Source organism: Pantherophis guttatus, chromosome 5 (assembly GCF_059756535.1).
Source record: "Pantherophis guttatus breed Tessera chromosome 5, ASM5975653v1, whole genome shotgun sequence".
Lineage (NCBI taxonomy): Eukaryota > Metazoa > Chordata > Lepidosauria > Squamata > Colubridae > Pantherophis > Pantherophis guttatus.
This window is the reverse complement of record NC_142067.1, coordinates 4,638,298-4,664,927: the sequence shown is the minus strand read 5'-3', so window position 1 is coordinate 4,664,927 and position 26,630 is coordinate 4,638,298. Positions and strand designations below refer to the sequence as shown.

Below are 26,630 nucleotides of genomic sequence, written 5' to 3'. Positions count from 1 at the left end.
TCAGTGTGGCCTGTTGAAGGTAGTGCATTATGCACCAAAGACAAATTCCTTGTGTGTCCAGTCACACTTGGCCAATAAAGAATTCTATTCTATTCTATTCTATTCTATTCTATTCTATTCTATTCTATTCTATTCTATTCTATTCTATTCTATTCTATTCTATTCTATTCTATTCTATTCTAGAGAGGTGGGCCAACCCAGTGGTGAAATCCAAATTTTTTTACTACCGGTTCTGTGGGCGTGGCTTGGTGGGTGTGGCAGGGGAAGGATACTGCAAAATCCCCATTCCCTCCCAACTCCTGGGGAAAGGATATTGCAAAATCTCCATTCCCTCCCCACTCTTGGGCCAGCCAGAGGTAGCATTTGCCGGTTCTCCGAACTGCTCAAAATTTCCGCTACCGGTTTTCCAGAACCTGTCAGAACCTGCTGGATTTCACCCCTGGGCCAACTTCTGAGGTCTAGGCAGTTACAAACTGATTGCATTTTCTAAACTTTATTTTCCTGAAGTATTTGAAATTGGCCTGAGGGAAACTAAAATATTGATGTACATTGCTTTTTGGGTGTCTTTTCCTTGAATTAAAGCCCTTAGAATTGGTGGGTTCCAGATGTCTGTAAATTAACAGCATTATTTAATTATGGCCACAAATAATTTTGTATATTGGTGCTCTTTTTCTTGACGGGATTGCTTACACATCAGCATCCGGGGTGGAGAAACCTGGCCTACAGATCTCATCCACAAGCCAACATTTGTTGCCAAACCAATGTTTTAATTGGTTTGTTACTGCTTTTAATTATGGGGCCAAATTTATATATATCTTTTTAATGGTATTTTAATATTTGTAGTCTATGTTTTTACGTGGCTGTACACCGCCCTGAGTCCTTAGGGAGAAGGGCAGTATACAAATTCAAAAATAAATAAATAAATAAATAAATTTGTAAGCCCTGGTTGAATGTATTCAAGGCTGAGGAGATGGGTACTCTGTACCACAATCATTGACTAGAAAGCACTCATCTCTTCTCATCTCTCCATCCTTGTTCCTTTACATGGTCCAGAAGACATGTCTCTAAATCCACTATCCACAGTGCAGTGTGGCTAAATCTTGTTCTATATGCATCTTTTAGAGAGAAACCAAAGGGGTTTTTTTTTTGTTAAATTTGGAGAGCCATCTTACAACATAAATTGAATCAGAATAACAGGGTTGGAAGGGAACTTGGAGATCTTCTAGCCCAACCCCCTGTTCAAGCAGGAGAACCCTGTACCATTCCAAACAAGTCTCTTCTTAAAAGCCTCCAGTGATGGAGCACCTACAACTTCTGGAAGCAAGTTGTTCCACGGATTAATTGTTCTCACTGTTGGGAAATTTCTCCTTAGTTCTAGGCTGAATCTCTCCTTGATTAGTTTCCATCCGTTGCTTCTTGTCCTGCCTTCTGGTGCTTTGGAGAATAGGCTGGCCCCCTCTTCTTTGTGGCAGCCCCTCAAATACTTGAAAAATGGTTATCATGTCACCCATAGTCCTTCTCTTCGTTAGGCTAGAGCAGGGGTCAGCAACCTGCGGCTCTGGAGCCACATGTGGCTCTTTCATCCCTCTGCTGTGGTTCCCTGTTGCCGGTTGGCTCCACAATTTGATAGGGCTTTCGGTTAGGACAGGTAGAGGGAAAAGGATGCCATGCTAGGAGGAGACTCTATTGTTGTGGCTCCGTTGCCTGAGCCTGGGCTATCGACAGATGCAGACTCTGAGAGTGAGGGAGAGGAGTTGGCAAGGCCTCCCTCTCCAGGACCCTCCTCTCTGGCAATTCCTCCAGAGGACACCGAAGGCCAAGAGATAGGCCCAGAGCCAAGCACGTCGCTGCAGCCACAGGTGGACAGTGACGAAGTAGATAAGTGTTGGCTGGATCCTCGGCAGCGGCGCAGGGAGAAGCGTGCGCAGCAGAGGGGAAGGCGTGCCAGAGATTAGCTGAGTCACTGGACCACACCCCACAGGGTATAAATGTGGGTGTGGTGGCCGGTTCAGTTTGTGACGAGCAAAAACTAGAAATAATCCATGATCTCTGCGTTACTGGACTTCTGCCTGCCTTGTCGGACTGCATTTGGACTAATCCTTGTATTGTTGAAACTTTGCCTGCTTTATCGGAATGCTTGCAGTCTAATCTTTGTTTTGTGTGAGTAAAGTCTGAATTGGCAGCTAGCCACTGGGCTGCTGCCAGCTTTATCTTCAAAGATTTTGTCGTGTGGCTTATTAACTCCGGGCTGTCTGTGGGGGTGCGTGTGTGGTATGGGGACAGAACATCTATGGTGGGGGAACTGGACTTCTGGTCGGCTCCAGAATTGAAGGGGGGGGAGGGGGACGGCTTCCGGTTAGGATCTTTGTGGCTCTTTGAGTGTTTAAGGTTGCTAGAGTGACATACCCAATTCCAGCAACCGCTCTTCATATGTTTTAGCCTTCAGCCCCTTTAATAATCTTCTTTTTTTTTTTGTTCTCTGCACTTTTTCTAAAGTCTCAACATTTTTTTTTCCGTCCTGGCGACCAAAACTGGATGCATTATTCCAAGTGTGGTCTTACCAAAGACCAAATAAAGCAGTACTAACAAAAACCCCATGTGACTTCTCACCTGGGAACGATTTATTTTAGACACATGATCATCGAAGGATAATTTCCTTTTTCTATTTTAAGTGTTCCACCTATTTATTTTATTTACATGAAACGAACCCAGGATCCCCCAGTTGAGGATGGCTTTATTTGCATCCCAGAACTGATTATAGAGGATTATTTTTGCTGGTCTTGTTTCATGAAGAGATTTAGAAGTAACAAGCATTTTTATGTGGGTGTGTAGAATAATGTCGAGGTAAACAAGAGTGTGGATCGTTTGGAGCAAATGAGAGGAACTATGAAGCCCAGCTAGAAATAAGTTGTCTGAAACAATATATTTCACTTATTTAGACTTCATTGCTTGCAGATGGCCACCCTTTAACCTGACATTCAGCGGAATTGTCTCAGCAATAAACAGACTTGATTTATGATCGATCAGACTGACTAATTTATGTCTCTGAGATGGTTGTTTTTTCAGCAAAGTGGACTGTCTCTAAGTTAGACCTGCATTTTTTACAGTTCTGTACATTCAAAAGTTGTGACAAACCAACATTTGTTTTTGCTTTCTTGAGTCCTCGGTCACAACATGCTAGAGAAGATGCTTATGCAGTGGATAATATGATCTGGCTTTAATCCTGATGCAATGGAGACAGGCTTAACCTTGTAATATTTGAATTCATTGATTCTGAGACAGAACAGTACAGGTAGTCCTCGACTTACAACAGCTCGTTTAGTGACCATTCAAAGTTACAACAACACTGAAAAAAGTGATTAATGTCCATTTTTCATATTTAGGACCGTTGCAGCGTCCCCATGGTCATGTGATTGACGTTCGGATGCTTGACAACTAACTCACCTTTATAACGGTTGCAGTATCCTGGAGTCATGAGCTTGTCAGAAGCTCTTGCGAACTTCTGACAAGCAAAGTCAATTGGGGGGACGACAACCAGATTCACTTAATAACCGTGCTCCTAATTTAAGAACTGCTTTGATTCGCTTAGCAAAACGTGGCGAGAAAAGTCATAAAATGGGGCAAAATTCACTTAAGAAATTTCTCACTTAGCAACATAAATTTTGGGCTCAATTGTGGTTGTAAGCTGAGGACTACCTATAGTAGTAAGATGTTTTTAAATCTGAAACACGAGGGCTTGGTTCAGGTAATTTATATTATTGGCAGGAGGCTGCAGGCGAACCAAAGGAAGTTTTAAAAACAATAATTTATACTGTGGAATGATTTGGATGGATGGATGGATGGATAGATAGATTTGCTGATAGAATGATTTGCAGATAGATGGATGGATGGATGGATGGATGGATGGATGGATGGATGGATAGATTTGCTGATAGACAGATAGACAGACAATGATTTGGTGATAGAGAGATAGATGGATGGATGGATGGATGGATGGATAGATTTGCTTATAGACAGACAGACAGAATGATTTGCTGATAGATAGATAGATAGATAGATAGATAGATAGATAGATAGATGGATGGATGGATGGATGGATGGATGGATGGATGGATGGATAGATAGATTTGCTGATAGACAGACAGAATGATTTGCTGATAGATAGATAGATAGATAGATAGATATAGATAGATAGATAGACAGACAGACAGACAGACAGACAGAAGAACAGAAGGACAGACAGACAGATAAACACAGACAGATATTGATTTCTATCTTGCCTTTATTATTTTAATAAGAAAAACCTGGTGAAAACATACCCGGGACTCCTTCCTCCTACTTTCCCCATAACAACAACCCTATGAAGCGGGCTGAGTTGAGAGAGAGTCACTGGCTTCAAGTCACCCAGCATTTTTCCTGCCTAAGGCAGGTCTAGAACTCACCAGTCTCCTGGCTTCTAGCCTGGTGCCTTAATCATTAGACCAAAATCTAATAATAATCAGTATGCATCTTTAAACAGATGATGAGATCTCTTCACTGGGATAATTTCTATTAGGGGCTGGAAATGCTTAATCTCTCATTTTCCCCTCCCTGACGGGAAGGCCAGTAGCATTTATTGGCACTTTTGATGTTTCAGAGCCCTCAGAGACCATTTATGACTCGTAGCTCAGTGCTTTAGCTGCCCAGCTTCAGCAATCCTCAATAGAGGCTGGCTTCGAATCGCGCTTCGCCCCTCCTGTTTGGCCACCTGAGTAACGTTGAATTGTACCTGTGTGTTTCTCTGCAGGCTCCACCGGGCGCAATGTGCCATTAAGCAGACTCAGGTAACCGTTCAGAAAATAGGAAGGGAGATTGAAGAGAAGCTGAGGCTTACGTCTACAAGCAACGAGCTGGTATGCTTTTTTTTTTTAAACTGGGAGTTTAAAATGCCACAGGAGGAATGCAATCTTGTGTAAATTAAGTTCCTGAGCGCAGGAGGGGTATTTTATTAGAGAAAAATGGATAGGTCCTAAGGGGACGAAGGGGATTGAAGCTTCAATGCAAACAGAATAGCAGAGTTGAAAAGGACCTTGGAGGTCTTCTAGTCCAACCCCCTGCTCAGGCAGGAAACCCTACACCACTTCAGACGAATGGTAATCTAACATCTTCTTAAAAGCTTCCAGTGTTGGAGCATTCACAACTTCTGGAGGCAAGTCGTTCCACTGATTAATTGTTCTCACTGTCAGGAAATTTCTCCTTAGTTCTAAGTTGCTTCTCTCCTTGATTAGTTTCCACCCATTGCTTCTTGTCCTGCTTTGGAGAATAGCTTGACCCCCCTCTTCTTTGTGGAAGCCCCTCAAATATAAGAAGACTTCTATCATGTCACCCCCCAGTCCTCCTTTTCATTAGACATACCCAGTTCCTGCAACCGTTCTTCGTATGTTTTAGCCTCCACTCCCCGAATCCTCTTTGTTGCTCTTCTCTGCACTCTTTCTAGAGTCTCCACATCTTTTTTTACATCATGGGGACCAAAACTGGATGCAGGATTCCAAGAGTGGAATCTTGCCCTTCCTATCATTGAATCTTAGATTCTTTACAAGTTGGGTAGAGACCAGGAGAGTTGGCTCTGGAATCACAGGCCACCAGAATAGTTTTTAAGGAGTATGGTACAGGTAGTCCTCTACTTAACGGCCATTCGTTTAGTGACCATGTGAAATTAACGACAACACTGAGAAAAGTGACGATCGTTTTTCAGTCTTGTGACTGTTGCAGCATCCCCATGGTCACGTGATCTAAATTTGGGCGCTTGGCAAACAACAGAGATGGGTAGTCCTCGGCTTACAACAGTTCATTTAGTGACCGTTCGAAGTTACAACGGCAGTGAAAAAAAGGGACTTACGACCGTTTTTCACACTTTACAAACATTACAGCAGGCTCAGGGTCATGTGATCAAAATCCAGACGCTTGACAGCTGACTCACATTTATGACGGTCGCAGTGTCCCAGGGTCACGTGATCCCCTTCTGCGACCTTCCGACAAGCAAAGTTAATGGGGAAGCCAGATTCCCTTAACAACCGTGTTGTTGACTTAAGAGCTGCAGTGATTCACTTAACAACGGTGGCAGGAAAAGTCATAAAATGGAGCAGAATTAGCAAATGTTTCACTTAACAACATAAATTTGGGGTTCAGTTGTGGTCGCACGTAGAGGACTACCTGTAGTTATGAAGTTGCTGTGTCCCGGGGATCATGAGAGATCTCCATTCATAACCTTCCCAGATGGCTTCCGACAAGCAAAGTCAAGGGGGGGGGCAGACTCGCTTAACGACCACATGATTCACTTAACAGTCAGAGTGATTTGCTAAACAACTGTGACAAGAAAGCTTGTACAATGGGGCAAGACTCACTTAACAACTGTCTTGCCAGCAAACAGAAATTTGGGACTTAACGATTATGGTCGTAAGTCAAGGACTACCTGTAAGCGGTAACGTAAGTTTTATGATTTGAACACTGCAAATATACAAACAGACAGACTCTCCCAAAGGTGCTTTTTCAAAAGGCAACTGGACTTTCTTTTTCCTTGAAGATCTTTCACTTAAGGCTTTATATTCCTTGCAGTCATCTGGTCGTTAGTACTCTCTCTGAGACTCCATCCATGTTGAGTCTGTGACTCTTACAAGGAGGGCTAAGGACCAGATGACTGCAAGGAATATAAATCCTTCCATTCTGCACCATTCAGTCAGAACTGGAGAAGCTTCTTGGATGGGGAGCGAACCGTCTTCAAGGAAAAACAAAGAAAGTCCAGTTGCCTCTTGAAAAAGCACCTTTGGGACAACCATGACCTGGATGATGGAGAATGTTGAAGCCTCTGATGTAAGAGTAGAGTAGAGTAGAGTAGAGTAGAGTAGAGTAGAGTAGAGTAGAGTAGAGTAGAGTAGAATAGAATAGAATAGAATAGAATAGAATAGAATAGAATAGAATAGAATAGAATAGAATAGAATAATAGTGGAATGAATATTCCACTATTGATTTGCCAGTTGCGTCCCTTTCTGGATCGGGACTTTACGCACGGTCATGCCCTCGTCACTTCCCACCTGGACTACTGCAACGCTCTCTCTACATGGGGCTCCCCTTGAGGAGCACCGGGAGGCTCCAACTGGCGCAGAGTGCGGCCACGCGGGTGGTTAAGAGTGACATGGCGTTCCCATATAACACCTCCTGCACTGAGCTGCACTGGCTCCCGGTGGTCTTCCAGATGCGATTCAAGGTCTTGGTTACCACCTTTAGAGCGCTCCATGGCTTAGGACCTGGGTACTTACGAGACCGCCTTCTGCCACCAGTAGCCTCCCACCGGCCAGTACGCTCCCATAGAGAGAGGGGCTCCTCCGGGTGCCGTCGGCCAAACAGTGTCGACTGGCGGCCCCCAGGGGGAGAGCCTTCTCTGTGGGGGCACCTACTATCTGGAATGAGCTCCCCCCGGAGATACGGAGGATCCCGGATCTGTGCACCTTCCGTCGCACGCTCAAGATTTTTTTATTTCATCAGGCTGGCCTGGCCTAATTTTTCCCTTTTTTCCCTTTTTAAAACACAAATTTTAATTTGTTTTTAATTTATTGGGGTGTTTTAAATCTGTCTTTGGCCAAATTGTTTAATTTGGTTTTATTATGTTTTTAAATTTTGTATTTATGTGTTTTTATCTTGTGGCTGTTCACCGCCCTGAGTCCTTCGGGAGTAGGGTGGTATATAAATCAAATAAAAAAAAAAAATAGAATAGAATAGAATAGAACAGAACAAGAACAAGAACTAGAAGTATTTATTTTTATTTTTATTTTATTTTTATTTGATTTATATGCCGCCCTTCTCCGGAGACTCAGGGCGGCTTACAATGCGTTAAGCAATAGCCTTCATACTTTTGTATATTTATACAAAATCAGCTTTTTGCCCCCACAATCTGGGTCCTCATTTCACCTACCTTTGAAAGGATGGAAGGCTGAGTCAACCTTGAGCCTGGTAAGATTCGAACCTGCAGAAATTGCAGGCAGCTGTGTTAATAACAAGGTGCATTAAACCACTGTACTACCAAGGCTCCTAACTAGAATAGGACAGGAATGGAATAGAATAGAATGGAATGGAATAGATATAGATATAGAATATATATAGAACAGAAGAGTAGAATAGAATTGGAAGGAACATTAGAGGTCTTCTAGTCCAACCCGCTTCTTAGGCAGGAAACCCCATACCAGTGATGGCTAACCTTTTCCAGATCGAGCGCCCAAAGTGTGTATGCGTGGGTGTGAATCCGTGTGTGTGTGCCTGAACCCCCAAAATGCAATGCGTGTGAGGCCCCTGCATGCCCCCTGCTCCCCGTGCATGCACACATGGCCCCCTGCACAAGCCCCACCTCCAGCACATGTGCAGCACAGACCCAAAGACCAGCTCGCTGGCGGGAGGCATGCCCACATGTGCGGCGGAGCTGAACTGGAGCGACAGCTCATGTGCCCACAGAGAGGGTGCTGCGTGCCATCTCTGGCACGCGTGCCATAAGTTTGCCATCATGGCCCTATACCATTTCAGATCTTTCCCCCCCCTTTTTTTTTCAACTGACGGGAGAGAATTTTTGGAAGAATGAACTGCAAGTATAGAATTTATTCCATTTTTCTCAACTCCCGTAATGACCAGCTTCGCGTGTAAGAGGACTCTTTTGGTGTCCGTATGTAGTGATCGAAATTACGAGCCTTTTCTCAAGCGTTCTCCCTCGTGCCCGTAACACAAGCTCTCTTTTTTTTTATTATTATTATCATTAAATGAAAATATTTATCTGGAAAGTCCAACAGCTTAATATGTTGGATTAAACCTAGGGGGAAAACGAATTAATAGGCCTCCTAATGCTCTCCAGTTACAAAGCATCTGGGTTGACTCGGTGGTGGAAGGAGAGGGTTGCCAGGGAAAGCAAACTCTCGCAAATCGGGATGCGTGAGCTGCCAGTTGAAAGAGTGGTGGATTTTGTAACCACGTCAGTTGGGTGATGCTCCAAGATTTTAAGGACGAGTAACGGGAAGAACCACCGACATTTGGAGTGCTGGGACGTGCATTTTACTGGCCATCTTAGGACCGATGCATGATGGCTTTGGAAGAAGGCGTCCCGTGGAACCAGCTGGGTTGAAACAGGAACCATTCGAACAGAATAACAAAATTGGAAGGGATCTTGGAGATCTTCCCCTACTCAGGAAGGAAACACTATACCATTTCAGGCAAATGTTGTCAAATCTCTTCTTGAAAACCTCCAGTGTTAAAGCATTCACAACTTCTGGTGGCAAGTCGTTCCACTGATTACTTGTTCTCACTGTCAAGAAATTTCTCCTTAGTTCTAAGTTGCTTCTCTCCTTGATTGGTTTCCATCCGTTGCTTCTTGTCCTGCCTTGTGGTGCTTTGGAGAATAGCTTGACTCCCTCTTGTTTGGGGCAGCCCCTGAGATGTTGGAACTCTGCTATCATGTCACTCCTAGTCCTTCTTTTCATTAAACTAGACATACCCAGTTCCTGCAACCGTTCTTTATATATATTTCGCCTCCAGTCCCCTCATCATCTTTGTTGCTCTCCTCCGCATTCTTTCTAGAGTCTCCACATCTTTTTTTATATCGTGGCGACCAAAACTAGTTTCATTCTAGCTTTTTCTAGTTCCATTGTAGCTAACGATTGCATTTAAAAATTTGGATAGCTAAACCCTGGCTTGCAACTAGTTATCTGTATAAGTAGTCCTCAACTTACGACCGCAGTTGAATCCAACTTTTCGGTTGTGAAGCAAGGCCGTTAAGGGAGTTGTGCCCCATTTTACGATCTTTTTTTAATCACGGTTGTTAAACGAATCACCGCAGTTGTTAAGTGAATCTGGCCTCCCCCCCCAATCAACTTTGCTTGTTGGAAGGTTGCACATGGTGATTTACCTGACCCCTGGGACAGCACATCTGTCAGAAACACGTACTAATTTATTATTTTAGTTTAGCCAAGCACCAAGAATTTTGATCCCATGACCGCGGGCGATGCCGCAACGGGTCATAAGTGTGTTAAAAATACCCATAAGTCGCTTTCTCGGGCGCTGTTGCAACTTCAAACGGTCCTTAAAACGAACAGTTGTAAGTCAAGGACTACCTGTCTCAAGTTTATAAAGCCATGGTTCACAAAAGACAGACGAGATAGAGAGGACTGGTGGCCACCTGCCGGGCCCTTTGACCCAAGGAGTCAAGATTTTTTTATTTTTTTTATTTTTTTTTTAAATTTGATTTATATGCCGCCCTTCTCCGGAGACTCAGGGCGGCTTACAATGTGCTCAGCAATAGCCTTCATTCTTTTGTATATTTATACAAAGTCAGCTTATTGCCCCCACAATCTGGGTCCTCATTTCACCTACCTTTGAAAGGATGGAAGGCTGAGTCAACCTTGAGCCTGGCGAGATTCGAACCTGCAGTAATTGCAGGCAGCTGTTCTTAATAACAGGGTGCCTTAGACCACTGTACTACCAAGATTTGACTTGGATTTTCTGCAGCTTTTGTCAGCCCTGAGAAGAAAGGAAAACTTGGACTCCTCCGTGATGCAGGTTGACAATGATGAAGAGTTTTTGGCGTCGCTCCACTCGCTCTCCCCTAGCTAGCCAGAGGATTACACTATTGTTTGCAAGCCTTTCCCAGCATTCGCTAATCTTTCTAGGACATCATCGGTGTCTCGTTCAAGAGACAGCATCCAAACCTCCTTGTCAGGTTGGCCGTCGGCCTAGAAACGGGACCGCCACTGCTATTCTTCCCTTGAAAGACCGTAATAAAACGAAACACGCAAACAACCCAACCGAAAACGTTGCGTTTAGTTACCGCTTTCAGGAACACTTTGCAACGTGCAGAGTTGAGCATCTTCGCCTAATTGGATCCGCATGGCTCGCACCCTTGATGGAAGTTCTGGAAGCTGTTAAAAGTCCTGGCTATTCTCCCAGGTTTTGGGGCAAGGATGATGGTTGGAAAACCCCCCCCCCCACACACACACACACCCTTGGATGGTGGGTTTTTTGAGGGGGTTTTCTATGTTTGCTTTCAAGCCACTTACAATTTCTTTTTCGGTTTTCTTGTTTTTATTTCTTTCCCGATTGCAAGCCACCCAGAGTCAATGGAAGTCAGGAGAGCTATAAATTCAACAAATAAGTAAAAAAAACAACCACCAATAATAATAATAATTTGAGAGCTGCTTGTCATGGAAATGTGCTCGGCATTTGTCTTTCTACAAAGTAATTAAAAAGACAGAGCAGTAGTTTATTTCGGGTGGGGTGGGGGGAAGCGTGCTTTGCAAAACTTGCTTTTTTCCCCCTTCTAAAATGAAAATAGTAGCATGGGTGTCCATTGTGAGTGATTTTGCATTAAAGATTGCCGGTGTGATGCCGTGAGTTTCCAGACTGCAAATGTATATAGCGCAATATTTTTAGATGTCAGGGTTGTGTGCAGTGGTGAAATCCTATTTTTTTTACTACGGGTTCTGTGGGCATGGCTTGGTGGGATTGACAGAAGAAGGATACTGCAAAATCTCCATTCCCTGCCCACTCCAGGGGAAGGATACTGCAAAATCCCCATTCCCTCCCCACTCCTGGGGGAAGGATATTGCAAAATCTCCCTTCCCACCCCACTCGGGGGCCAGCCAGAGGTGGTATTTGCCAGTTCTCCAAACTGCTCAAAATTTCCGCTACCAGTTCTCCAGAACCTGTCAGAACCTGCTGGATTTCACCTCTGGTTGTGTGTCACATGGTAAATCTTCGGTTATGTTATTGCAGACATTTCGTTACCCATCTAGGTGACATCATCAGTGCTAGAAAGGAGTGGGGTTTGCTCTCTGTTTACATACAAATATTTATATATCTTGAATGGTTGGCAGGCATTTGACAAGTTAAGCGTAATTTTCAAGAACAACCTCCCCCTAGGCCTGAAGAGAAAACTTCAATCAGTGTGTGCTACCTGCACTAACCTATGACAGCGAAACATGGACACTAACCTCACAATCGTTACAAAAGCTACAAGTGGCGCAAAGAGCCACGGAAAGATACATGCTGGGCATCACAAGACAAGATAGAAAGTCCTGCACGTGGATTAGAGAACAAACAAACAAAAATAAACAATGTCATCCAAAGAGTAAAAAAAAAAAAATGAAATTGAAACAGGCTGGTCGCATAGCAAGAAGAACTGTGGGCAGGTGGACCAAGGCAGTCGTAGAATGGATCCCTTAATAGAATAACAAAGTTGGCAGGGACCTTGGAGGTCTTCTAGTCCAACCCCCTATTTAGGCAGGAAACCCTACACCACTTCGGACAAATGGTTGTCCAATCTCTTCTTAAAAACTTCCAGTGTTGGAGCATTCACAACTTCTGGAGGCAAGTTGTTCCATTGATTGATTGTTCTATTGTCAGGAAATTTCTCCTTAGTTCCAGATTGCTCCTCTCCTTCATTAGTTTCCATCCATTGCTTCTTGTCCTGCTTTGGAGAATAGCTTGACCCCCCTCTTCTTTGTGGCAGCCCCTCAAATATAAGAAGACTTCTATCATGTCACCCCCAGTCCTTTTCATTAGACATACCCAGTTCCTGCAACCGTTCTTCATATGTTTAAGCCTCCAGTCCCCTCATCATCTTTGTTGCTCTTCTCTGCACTCTGGAAAGAGTCTCAACATCTTCTTTTACACCCTGGTGACCAAAACTGAATGCAGTGTTCCAAGTAATTCCTTGATAAAAAGCATCCATGAAAGAGACCTAAAACAAGATGAAGTGACAACATCAGCAAGTATGGCAGTCCCAGTTGGCAAAAGAAAGCTCAGGACTTTAGTGGTTGGAAACAGGTGGCAGAGGCCTTCATCCTGCAGTGCATAGACAATGGCTTGAATATAAACAAGAGAGTGAACCCTACTTCCTTCTAGCACTGAAAATGTTGCCAGGTAGGGTAATGAAATGCCTGCAAGAAAGCAACCAAGCTCAGAGAGCATCAAGGATCCCACGGTCTTCCTCCTCCTCCTCCTCCTCGCAAATCCATCCCCATCCTTACAGAGAGGAGTGGGGGGGTCAAAGCTATTTTCCAAAGCACCCGAAGGCCAGGCAAGGAACAATGGATGGAAACTGATCAAGGAGAGATTCAACCTCAAAATGAGGAGGAGTTTTCTGATATTTAGAACACTGGCAATAGCCATAAGACCTTTATTTATTTATGTATGTATGTATGTATGTATGTATGTATGTATGTATGTATGTTTCAGATTTCTATACCGCCCCTCTCCTTTCCGACTCAGGACGGTGAACAGCCAAAGTAAAACATTTATACACAAAAGTTAAAATAGATTTAAAATAATTAAATAAAGTTTGACCCATAATTTAAAACATTTCAATTCAAAACCAGTTTCAATTTTAAAAACCCACCATAAAATCAGGATAGCCCGGCTAACTGAAAGAGGTAGGTTTTAAGGGCCCAACGAAAAGTCCAGAGGTCTGGGATCAGTTGTATCTCTGGGGGTAGATTGTTCCAGAGGGTAGGTGCCACCACAGAGAAGGCTTTCCCCCTGGGGGTCGCCAGCCGACATTGTCTGGGCGACGGTACCCTGAGGAGGCCCTCTCTGTGGGAGCAAACTGGCCGATGGGAGGCAATGGGTGGCAGAAGACAGTCCCGTAAATACCCTGGCCCTAAGCCATGGAGCGCATCACAGTGCTTTACAGCCCTCTCTAAGCGGGTTACAGAGTCAGCCTCTTCCCCCCCCCCCCCCAACAATCTGGGTCCTCACCTCGGAAGGATGGGAGGCTGAGTCAACCTTGAGCCTGGTGAGATTTGAACTGCCAGATTGCTGGCAACCGGGAGTCAGCAGAAGTAGCCTGCAATACTGCCTTCGAAGCACTGCGCCATCACAGCTCCATCAACCAACGGAACAGAAGTTGCCTTCAGGAATTGTGGGAGCTTCATTACTGGAGGCTTTTAAGAAGAGATTGGACTGACATCTGTCAGAAATGGTATAGGGTCTCCTGCTTGAGCATGGGATTGGATTAGGAGTCTCCAATCCTGGCAACTTTAAGACTTGTGGACTTCAACTCCCAGAATTGAGGGAGTTAAAGTTCACAAGCCTTAAAGTTGCCAAGGTTGGAGGCCCCTAGATTAGATGACCTACGAGGTCCCTTCTGTTATTCTGTAACTCCTGTAACTTCTAGCACTGATGATATTACCTAGTTGGGTAATGAAACGTCTGCAAGAAAATAACCAAGGACCCCACAGTTCAACTCCGAGTTACAAATATTCTCTTCAATTGGTACCTCTTCCGAGATGGCTATAATCTTTATTTTCCACTGAAATATATAATATTCACAGGTTGTTTCTCCCAGAAGCGTCTACATATATTCTGAGCAATCCTTTGCTTTTGTTTTTATAGAAAAAGGAGAGTGAGTGTTTACAGTTGAAGATTCTGGTGCTTCAGAATGAGCTAGAGAGGCAGAAAAGAGCCCTAGGACGGGAAGTAGCCTTACTGCATAAGGAACAAACCGCACTACTTGAAAGAGGTGAGTGCGAATGATACCAGTCTTATTATGTCCCCCCGCAGCCTAATGACCAAGAATGAAGAGTTATTTCAGAGCAGGTTGCTCCTAAAAAAAAAATTATTTGGCAATCTCTGGTTGCTTGTTACTGGCATCCTTATGTTTTCGGTGTCTTGCTCAGATGGTAGCCAGACATCTTTCATGGTGATACTGTAGGTCAGGAGTGTCCAACCTTGGCAACTTTAAGACTTGTGGATTTCAACTCCCAGAATTCTGGGAGCTGAAGTCTGCAAGGCTGGCTGTGGAATTCTGGGAGTTGAAGTCCACATGGCTGGCTGGGGAATTCTGGGAATTGAAGTCCACAAGGCTGGCTGGGGAATTCTGGGAGTTGAAGTCCACAAGGCTGGTTGTGGAATTCTGGGAGTTGAAGTCCACATGGCTGGCTGTGGAATTCTGGGAGTTGAAGTCCACATGGCTGGCTGGAAATTCTGGGAATTGAAGTCCATATGGCTGGTTGGGGAATTCTGGGAGTTGAAGTCCAAAAGTCTTAATGTTGCCAAGATTGGATACCCCTGCTGTAGGTCATGAGAGATCAGATTAGAAGTTTCCTCCCTCAAACCACCATGGTGGTTCAGAGTTCCCAACGCCTTAATCCCAGATCTTCTCTTAATATCTCCCGTTGCTTTATGAAGTCTGAAAAAGACAGACAAAACTACAGGTTAAGGCACCAAGCTGGAAACTAGGAAACTGAGTTCTAGTGCTGCCTTAACTATGAAAGCCAGCTGGGTGACTTTGGGCCAGTCCAGCACACCTCACAATGTTGTGGTTGTTGTGGGGAAAATAGGAGGTAGAAGGTGTGTTAGATATGTTTGGTGCCTTAAGTTATTGGTAAAAATAAAAGAAGCGGGATATAAAAGGAATAAATAAAATTTGTGATTTTTCCCAGCAAAATAAATAAGGAGAGCCGGATTGTCTTAACCACATGATTCAAATATTGGGAAAAAAACAATGGCAAAATTGGGCACGCCCCACTTAACAACCGCCTTGCTTAGTAACATAAATCCTGGTTCCAATTGTGGCCATAAATTGAGGACTAGCTGTAATGAGTGAAACACCAGCAAATAGCAAAATCCTGCGTTCACGGCTAGACCCTTCTTTAAAATTAACCCTAGAAATGACATGCTTGTCCTCAATTTTAAACAGAGCAGAGAACAGCATGGGACAAAATCTGAAAAAAAAAAGATATAAAAATAGCTCTTAAAACCCATTCCTTTGCCAAACAAAGCTGCCTCAGAGGTTGACAGATGACACAGCCATCGGTCGCTGCGTATCAAACGTAGAGTTATTCTTTGAAGGCTCTTGGCCATCTCTTATGTGTGAAAAGTTCACCGTTTTTTGAAATATTCCAAGTCCTGAGAATAAAGCCAAGAAGAACATATATACGCCCTTAATATCAGCCCCAAATCATGTTAACAACTTTTTGAGATTTCACGCCAGAATGTGAACAGGGAATCCCAGAGCACGTGAATGATATTTTCAAGAGCAGAAAATACCGCAAGTAGCTCTTGTTAAAAATTCCCTAAAATGTCCAGTTTAGTTGAAACAAGAAAAAAAACCTCTCCATATCTTACTTTGTGATCGAAAGAGACTAATTTAATATTCTTTAAATGAACTCCGCTCTGGCTTACCGGAATAGGACCCGAGAGTCATATTCCAAAGGTTAATAAATAATAAACGTTCTTTTTTAATCAGCTTGCTTCTTCAATGAAATGACTTAACTGCTTTCACAACCTCTTGTTGATTTCTTCAAAAGCTCTAAACCAGTGTTTCTCAACCTTGGTAGCTTGAAGATGGGTGGACTTCAACTCCCAGAATCCCCCAGCCAGCAGCGCTGGCTGGGAGATTCTGGGAGTTGAAGTCCACCCATCTTCAAGCTTCCAAGGTTGAGAAACACTGCTCTAAGCAGACGTGGGGCTGAAGAAGCAGCAATAGAAATTGGACTACGTGGTCCCAAGAACAAATGCTTAAATTGAATAAACTACCAAGGAATAGTTAAAACTTCACTTCCAACTGAATTGATCCAGTTGAATTGATCCACATTTAGTTACCAGTACAAGGCACTGAAAAAAGTGATTGTTTTTCACACATTGTAACATCCTCATGGTCATATGATCAACGCTGGGCGGTTGGTTCATATTTATGACCGTTGCAGGGTCCCGGGGTCATATGACCCCGTTTTGCGACCTTCTGACGAGCAACATCAGCGGGCAATCCAAATTCACTTAACAACCGTGTTGCTAACTTAACAAATGCAATGATTCACTTAAACAACTGGGGCAAAAAAAAGTCCTACGATGGGGCAAAACTCACTCCACAAATGTTTCACTTAGCAATGTTGGCCTTGGTTGTGGTCGTAACTCGAGAACTACCTGTAATTGGTTCACTCTGCAGCGTTTGTGCTAGATCCTGAGGTTCAAATCCTTGCTCAACAACATTGCTATATTGTCTCTTAACTTCTCAAGTTGTTTTATGGATTTGATTTCTATAGGCCCTGCACCTCAACAAGCGACTCTGGGTAGCGTACGTCATATGCCACCCAACAACCAAGCACCAATAACGGAGAATATTTGTAGCTCAGGGTTGAAATGAAGGGGTCCTTGGTGTTCTCTGAACTTGGTTGTTTTCCTTGCCGACGTTTCATTACCCAATTAGGGAACATCATCAGTGTTAGGTAAAGGTTCCTCTTGCACATATGTGCTAGTCGTTCCTGACTCTAGGGGGCGGTGCTCATCTCCGTTTCAAAGCCGAAGAGCCAGCGCTGTCTGAAGACATCTCCGTGGTCATGTGGCTGGCATGACTCAACGCCAAAGGCGCACGGAACGCTGTTCCCTTCCCACCAAAGGTGGTCCCTGTTTTTTCTACTTGCATTTTTTACCTGCTTTCGAACTGCTAGGTTGGCAGAAGCTGGAACAAGCAACGGGAGCTCACCCCATTACGCAGCACTAGGGATTCGAACCGCTGAACTGCCGACCTTTCGATCGACAAGCTCAGCGTCTTAGCCGCTGAGCCACCGCGTCCCTCTTCATCAGTGTTAGGGGTAGACTAATGAAACGTCTGCAAGAAATCAACCAAGCTCAGAGGGACCCGTCAGAAACGAAGCAATTAAGACAGTACAAAATAAATATTTTACTGTGGATGTTAATACAGCCAGGAAACAGGCCTTAACACTGGGGTCCCTAATCCTCAGTCAGTAGACCAGTACCGGTGACCCACTGGGAACAGGACCGTGCAAGAGGCGGGAAAGTGTGCAAAAAAAAAAAGTGACAAAACATTTGTGCATTTGCGAGATTAGGTTGAACGGGGGAAACCATCCTCAACCTCCCTGCTTCTGCTGCCAAATGTTGATCACTCGGGGTCCCAGACCTGATTGTACAAGCGATCTTTCACAGCCTTGCAAAAGACCAACAGGGTTGGGGGTCATCTTGATTATCTGGAGGGAGAATATTCTAGAACAGAGATGAGGAACCATGGCCCATTTATGACTTGTGGACTTCAACTCCCAGAATTCCTGAGCCAGCGGTTTAACTAATTAAACTAATTAACTAATTAAAACTTGTTGCTTAATTGCCAGTCTTCACAACCGAAGACTAACCTTAGCTATTTTCTTCTCCCTAAAATGATTTTGGTAGGAAAAGAGTTTGAAGAAGAACATTCAAAGCTCCTCTCAGATAAGGAACCTCTGCAAGAATTAAGGAAGGAATGCACTGCCAAGAGGTAAAAAGCCCCCTTGAAACGGATTGGAACGGGGCAGGGAGATTTGCATATATTTCGCTTCTTCATATATTAACAACAAACATATATCCTAAAGGAAAACCAAACACGACTGTCCTTTGGAAGGACAGATACTGAAGCTGAAAACTCAAATACTTTGGCCGCTAAATGGGTTCTGCTGTTGGGAAAGAGGGGGAAGGGAAAAGGAGAAGGGGAAGGCAGAGGACGGGATGGTTAGAAAGATAAAGTTAGTTAGATAAACTTATTAGTTGCTATGAGAATTAGGTGTCCATCATTTTGCTGAAAACCTAATTTCCGCAGCTGACAAAATTCAATGACTACCAAGGTTTTTTTCTTCTATATTAACCCACAGGGTTTGGCTGCTGTATTATTGTTTATCCCTTTTAATTTTTTTTCTTTGCTGTTTTTTACTTTTTATTTTCTACTTTTACTTCCCCTTTTTATTGGCTGTACACTTTAGTATTATTATTTAAGATTTAATCTTCAATTCGATTCATAGTCTGAGATTGGTAAAAATAGTTCAAGTCTTAACCAAGGACCTAAGAGCTATTAAGTAGCGTCTAAGTATATAGGCAGTTCTGAGTCGGATTTTTTATTTTTATTTTTTTTGCAAAGTCAGGATATTCAGGAGTAGTAAGTTCAGGATTTCCATGTATCTAGGCAGCTCTTTGGGTTTTGCTCCAAGGGTTCCTATGACTATTGGTACAATCAGTGATTTCTTCTTCCACCATCGCTCAGTTTCAATTTGCAAATTGCGATCTATATATCTCTATCTATCTATCTATCTATCTATCTATCTATCTATCTATCTATCTATCTATCTATCTGTTGTATATATTATTATACATGTTATTATTATATTCTGTTGTTTTGCAAACACACTGAATGCTTCTGGACCAGAGACAAACTTCTTTTGTGTCTAATCACACTTGGCCAAATAAACGAAGTAAATAGATAGTGTTATTGATTCGGTGGACGTGGGTTTGGGTGGACTCAGGGAGATAGTGGAGGACGGGGGGGTGCTGGTGTGCTGTGGTCTTTGGGGGGTCATGGGAAGTTGGGCACGACTTTTCGACTGAAGACAATTGCCAGCAATAACAACATATACAGTTAGCGGGTCATTCTCTTAGATAAGGCCTGCAACACCTACTGAGCTGATCTGAAGGGGAAGTGTGGCCCAGGATCTTAAGAAATACCCATTTAGTACTAAAAATTGTAAATTGAACACCCTGAATTACAAATAAAAATATTGGAATCCCTCATTAATGGCGAAGGAAGGCATTTAGACAGAAATAGTGACCGATTGTTGCGTTTCTCATTTTCCCGTGAAGTTTTCTTCTGTGCTGCACAATACTTTTTTTTTCAAGAGCTCCTCACAATTTCCAGAAATTAACACTCTTTGCTACCCTTAGTTGGACATTCCTCATTAGGCATCTCTTCCGCCCAGATAAATTCATCTGTGGAGTTTCTTGTGACAACGAGATCCTAAGTCAAAACTTCCCAAGCCATCATTTTTTCCCTCTAATAGCCATGTCAGCGCATTACACAGGAAATGTACCCTTCTTAAAGTTAGCTCTTTTAGCCAGCTACACCGGATATTGAAAGTTAACAGTACTGCTTCTCTCTCAATGGGGCAGAAATAATAATGTCTCAGAATAATAGCTGTGTTGACAGCTCCTTCAGGAAGTCATCATTGCCTAATTGGCCGGTTTTTGTCTCCTTCCCTAGAGAGCAGTTCTTGAAGACCAACGCTCAGCTGACCATCAGACGTAGGCAATTGCTCTCTGAGCTTTCCTGTATTTATCCTATTGATACGGTGAGTGACGGATTTTTCTAAGAAGGGCATTTTCGGGAGGTTAGTTAAGTGTCCGGCTTTTATGTTGGAGGAAAGTCTGAACGTCAGTTATCCTAAGCATTAACTATCCATGATGTGCGAGCTGCACTGGCTCCTGGTGGTCTTCTGGGTGCGCTTCAAGGTTTTGGTTACCACCTTTAAAGCGCTCCATGGCTTAGGACCTGGTTATTTACGGGACCGCCTGCTACCACCAATAGCCTCCCACTGGCCGGTACGCTCCCATAGAGAGGGACTCCTCCGGGTGCCGTCGGCCAAACAGTGCCGACTGGCGGCCCCTAGGGGGAGAGCCTTCTCTGTGGGGGCACTACTATCTGGAACAAGCTCCCCCCGGAGATACGGAGGATCCCGGATCTGCACACCTTCCGCCGCGCTTTAAAGACCTTATTTTATTTCACCAGGCGGGCCTGGCCTAAATCTTCTCCCTCTTTTATAAAAGATTTTTAATTTTTTAAATATCTTTTAGTATTTTATATATTCAATTTTAAAATTGGTTTGAAATAGTTTGGGGTTTTAATTTGTCTGGGCCAAAATTATTTAATTTGATTTTAATTCTACTTTTAAATTTTGTATGTATGTGTTTTACTGTTTGGCTGTGCACCGCCCTGAGTCCTTCGGGAGTAGGGCGGTATAGAAATCAAATAAAATGAAATGAAAATGAAATGAAATGATGAACAAAAATGACCTTAGCTCAAGCAGCCTAGAGTTCTTGAGTTGGAATATAAGGTTTTGCATCCCTATACTATGTTTTCCCAAAAATAAGACCCTGTCTTATATTTTTTTGAACCCCGAAATAAGTGCTTGGCCTTATTTTCAGGGAGGTCTTATTATTTTGGGGCACGTGGAGCAAGTTGGGGCTCCTCTTGCCATCTTATCTGATTTCCAGCTCTGTCTCCCTAACCCTAACCAGAGGAAATGGCAGAGATCAGCTGCACCTGCAGCTAAATATTTTCGGGGAGAGCTTATTTTTTGGGGGGCGGGTTATTTTAGCACATGCGTTCTCAAAAGCCCGATTGGGCTTATTATCCAAGGAGGTCTTATTTTCAGGGAAACACGGTATTTCCAGAGTCAGTTCATGGGGTCTTAAATTCAGAGGGGTGATAGGGCTGGGAGAGGCCAGTACAGGTAGTCCTCAATTTACAATCACGCTTGAGGCCGCAATTTCCATTGCTAAGCGAGACTGTTGTTAAAATGTGTTTCACCCCATTTTACGACCTTTCTCGCCACCGTTGTTAAGTGCATTATTCCAGTGGTTAGGTTAATAACACGGTTGTGAAGCGAATCTGGCTTCCCCATTGACTTTGCTTGTCAGAAGGTCGCACAAGGGGATAATGTGACCCTGGGACACTGCGACCGTCATAAATAGGAGTCAGCTGTCGAGCGTCCGGATTTTAATCACCATGGGGATGCTGCAGCGCTTGTAAGTGTGAAAAACGGTCATAGGTCCCTTTTTTCATTGCCATTGAATGGTCACTAAATGAATAGTTGTAAGTCGAGGATTGTCTGCAGTTTCTCCCATTGTATTTATTGAAATAATTGAGGTTGGGGGAAGGGATCAGCTAGCACTTGACAGTCAATACTATTTAAAGTAGAAGGGGCAGCATATAAATGTAATAAGTTTTAGATGGATGGATGAGTGGATGGATGATAGATGGATGAATGGGTGAGTGTGTGGAGAGAGGTGGGGAGGGAGAGAGGGAGGGAGAGAGAGATGGGTGGGATGGGTCAGTGATTAAAGATGCTGAGCTTTTCAGTTGGAAAGCTCACAGGCCAGATTTGAGACCCGAACTCAGAGGTGGGCGGCACATGAATTAACAACCGGTTCGCCCAGCACTGAAAATATGAGCGTGCACCAGGGCAGGTAGGCCGGCCCACACCCAGGTTGCAACTACCGGTTTTCCCGAACTGGTCCGAACCAGAGCAGCCCACCACTGCCCAAACTCCATGCAACGAGTGAATTCCCGTCCCTTGCTCCAGCTCCTGCCCATCTAGACTTCAAAAGCATGCAAAGGCGAGTAGATAAATAGGTACCACTTTGGTGGGAAGGTCACAGCATTCCATGTGCTTCGGCGTATAGCCGCACTGGTCACATGGCCATGGAAATTATCTTTGGACAACGCTGGCTCCCTTGGTTAGACAGAGATGAACATCGCCCCCTAGGGTCAGACACGACTGGACAGGGGAAACCTTTACATACATACATACATACATGTATATATATTTGTATGTCCAGTATGTATGTTAGCTTGCTGTCAGAATCAGGAGTTTATCAACAAAAATCCCAAATAATTGGGATTTTAAATTTTATGGATTTGGGGTTTTAAATTTGGGTAGCCAATGATTTAATTCTTTTAATTATCTTAACTTTTGCATTTGTATGTTTTTTAATTTTGGCTGTTCACCGCCCTGAGTCCCTTCTGGGAGAAGGGCGGTATACAAATTAAATTAATAAAATAAACGTGGCCCTGATACAACCTCGCTTTCTGCTGTTCAATCCACAGAATGATCAAGAGGATTATCTTATTTGTGGAGTGAAGTTGCCCAATTCTGAAAACTTTCAAGGTAACTGGGCATTTTACCTGCTCATTTTATTATCTCATTTTGTGCAACATGCCAATGGAACTGAAACCCTTCCCCCAGCCCCCCATCAGTTGTGTTAAAAATGTGGTTTTTGTTGTTGTTGTTGAGACAAAAAAAATTCTGCTGGCTGGGGAATTCTGGGAGTTGAAAATCCACACCTCTTCATGTTGAGAAACACCATGTTAGGAAATGATTATTACCTACCTTGTTGGGTTGGCAATATATAAATCCTCAATATAGCTTTAAGACTGCATCATACTGTGTCCTGATTGGTTAGCTCTGTAGCCAATCTCCTTAAGAGGGAGCTAGAAACATGGTTTGTTTCTCTTTGCTGTTCTTGCTCTCTGATATCTCTGTATGCTACTGTTTGCAAATTCAGAAGAACTGTTTATTGTGAATGACTACGACAACTGGTAAGAAGACTTTGTTATTGGATTATCCCTGGACTGTCATTTTGCTATCTCCTGCTTTATATGTGTATGACCTGGACTGTTTATTGGACTGTGCCTTACTATTTCCTGAAAGTAAACACAACTCAGTGCATCTGTGTGTTGACTGTGTTTATTCGTAACTACTCTCAGTCGCTTTCATGTGCACACCCTTGCTACTCAAGGGTTACTCTGCAAATTCTTTTACAGACCGCGCGAGAAAATTGCGAAGCTTGGAGTAGACTCAGTCCTTGAACAGTATCCTTGAGGCATTTTACTCCTATTTTTAAGCCATATTGCCCAAACATAGAAGAAACCTGCAAAACAACTGCATGATCCTAGCTTTATATAGAATGTTTTATGAATTGGACTTGAGCAAAACGAGATGATAAAGCTGAGGGAAAGGAAGCCATCTCGATATCCCTCAACAGCTGGATGTTTTTTTTAAGGCCGCTATTTGATAGTGCCTGTGAGGCTGTTAACATTTTTACAAACTCATCAGTTGTCCCACAGTATGGTTAAAAATTTTGGGGAGGAAAATGAAATAAGATTGCATTGACAGAGAGTTGCTTTCATCTTTTTATTTTGGGGAGGGGAAGGATTAAAGGCAGGGGGCTATGGAAAACACAGATTTGAACCACAGAGTTCACCCATAAAATCAAAGATCTTTGAACTAATGAAATATATTTTTTTTCCTACCCTCCCCTCTTTCCCCAAATCTTTTTTTTTTTTTTATCGAATATCTCTTTTCATAAGGTTTCCTGTGTTGTCTCTTGTTGCCAAAACCTTGGCACAAATTTATACAAATAAAAAATTGTGATGTCTTTTAAGGTTTGCCTCAGAAAATGTATTTTTTTTTCTATACAGAAAACTTAGACACATAGACGATAAGTTAGTTCCTCCACTAACATCCTTCTGCCTTTCATTTAAATCTGAGTTTTCTGTATAAGAAAAAAGAAAAAAGAAAAGGTGGAAGAAGGAAGAGAATGAACAGGACGTAAAGATGAAGGAGGTTGTTGTGAGCTTGTGGGGACTGTGGCCTGGTAGGGATTGCTGTTTTGGCCATGAATGATGGCTTCCCTGGACAAGAGATATTTTGGGAAAGGTGCTATACAAAACAGCTTACTTTGAGTGAAATTAAAAGCAGTGCAGGGCATGAAAATTGCCATTTGCAATCCTTTTATTCAGCTCAGATTCTTTGTTATTGAAGCACTCTGTTTGGGTATATGTATCTCAGTTAAGCCAGTTTGGTGTAGTGATGAATGCATCCGACTAGAAACCAGGAGACTGGGAGTTCTAGTCCTGATTTAGGCATGTAAGCTGGCTGGGTGACTTTAAGCTGATCACTAGGAGACTGTGAGTTCTAGTCCCGCCCAGGGCATGAAAGACAGTTGGCTGACTTTGGGCCAGTCGCTTCCTCTCAGCCCTAGGAAGCAAGCAATGGCAAACAGCTTCCAAAATCTTGCCTGGAAAACTGCAAGGATTTGTCCAGGCAGTCTGACTGGACTCAGCTTGGACTCGAAGGCCCACAAATACAATCTAAATCCCTCAATTAAAAACGAGTCCAAAAATCTGGGCAGCACAACGGTGGGATTGCTCTTAAAGCTTGAATTGGTCAGCTGGACTCAACAGCGTGCTCTTGTTTGCTCTTCTTCGCAGCAAAGGATGATGGGAGCATTGCCGTCGCTCTGGGCTATACGGCTCACCTGGTCTCCATGATTTCCTACTTCTTGCAAGTACCACTCAGGTATCCAATCATTCACAAGGGCTCCCGGTCGGCAATCAAAGATAACATTAATGACAAACTGACCGAGAAAGAAAGAGAGTAAGTATTTTTTTAAAAACTCTTTTGAAGGGTCAGGTGGGGACAGTACATACTTAATCAAAGGGTAATTCTTATTTTTTTTGCATAAAGGTAGTCCCTTGACCTATATAGAATAGAATATAGAATAGAACAGACCTTGAAGGCAGTGGTGAAATTAAAAAATTTCCCCTACTGGTTCTGTGGCTTGTTGGGGGGGAGGTCATGTGACTGGGTGGGCATGGCCAACTCGTCATCACTTACATTGAGGCCCCTCCCCTCACTGGCCCCTCCCCTCCCAGCCACTCCTTATCGCAAATGGCAGGAAAATGGGGAGGGGAATATTCCTGCCTACCATCCTTCCCTCAGTCTGTGCCGAGATTGAGGAATGGATGACAGGCAGGAAAATCCCCTTCCCCATTTTCCTGCCTTTCACGAAAACGGCTCCATTCCAACTGCTTCCCCTTAAAGGGACTACCTTAAAGGGACAGGCTGCAGCAGCTCCTTTGTGAATGGAGGGAGAAAAGTTAGCATTCTCTCTGCTGCATTTAACATTGAATTCTGTGGAATATCGAGCGGCCGGAAGAGGTCAGCGGCGACCGGGTGGGCATGGGTGGGGCCAACGAGGGGTGATTACTACCGGTTCGATGAACCAATGCCAATAATCCCTAGCAGTTTGCCCGAACCGGTCCGAACCAGTTGGATTTCATTCCTGCTTTGAGGTCTTCTAGTCCAACCCTCTGCTCAGGCATGAAACCCTAGACCCCTGATGGTGAACCTATGGCACGTGTGCCACAGGTGGCACGCGGAGCCATATTAGTGGGCACACCAGCTCAGCTCTGGGGTGTATGCGTGCGCCAGCCAGCTGATTTTCGGGCCTTCTGGGCCCACCAGAAGTAGGGAAACAGGCTGTTTCCTGCCTCTGGAGGGCCTGGGGGCGGGGTGGGGAAGGCCCGTTTTTTTTTCTTACCTGGCTCCAGATCCTCTCTGTGTATCTGGGAAGGGCGAAAACAGCCTTTCCCACTCCCTTGGAGGCCCTACGGAGGCTGAAAAGGCCCATTTCCCGACTCCCGGTGGGACAGGAAGGCGTTTTTTCCTGTCCCCAGCCTCCAGAGACTCCTAGAGAGGCTCCTAGAGACTCCTAGAGAGGCTCCTAGAGACTCCTAGAGAGGCTCCTAGAGACTCCTAGAGAGGTTCTGGAGGCTGGGGACAGCAAAAAATGTCACTTCCTGTCCCACCGAGAGTTGGGAAATGGGCCCTTTCAGCCTCCGTAGGGCCTCCAAGGGAGTGGGAAAGGCTGTTTTCGCCCTTCCCAGATACACAGAGAGGATCTGGAACCAGGTAAGAAAGAAAAACGGGCCTACCAGGCCATCATGTGCCAGGAGCGGAGGCGGAAGGAGGTTGCGCACGCATGTGCGTGGGCACGTGCGTGCGCGACCCTCTCCCGCCCCCCCTCTCTTGGCACGCGATGGCAAAAAGCTTAGCCATCACTGCCCTAGACCATTTCAGACAAAAATGGTTGGAGATGGGACAGAGTTCGAGAAGGACAACCATCACTGCAGCCTTCCACCAATCTGGGCTTTATAGCTGAATGACTAAATGGAAGCCTCTCCTCAGGGTTCAAGACACACGAAAGCCCACTTGGGAGTTTGCAAAAAAAAAACCAAAAACACA

General features: G+C 44.0%; 1 protein-coding gene across 2 annotated transcripts in view; it reads left to right on the top strand.

Annotated features, from left to right (window-relative positions):
- The window catches only part of UVRAG (UV radiation resistance associated), a 95,249-nt gene that overhangs the window by 35,618 nt on the left and 33,001 nt on the right, over positions 1-26,630 (top strand). For both annotated transcript variants that reach the window (XM_034442098.3, XM_087895756.1), the window contains 6 exons: positions 4,787-4,892; positions 14,401-14,527; positions 18,193-18,277; positions 20,024-20,111; positions 22,649-22,709; positions 24,815-24,980. In XM_034442098.3, coding sequence (XP_034297989.2) covers positions 4,787-4,892; positions 14,401-14,527; positions 18,193-18,277; positions 20,024-20,111; positions 22,649-22,709; positions 24,815-24,980 — 633 coding nt within the window. The remainder of the gene's footprint in view (positions 1-4,786; positions 4,893-14,400; positions 14,528-18,192; positions 18,278-20,023; positions 20,112-22,648; positions 22,710-24,814; positions 24,981-26,630) is intronic.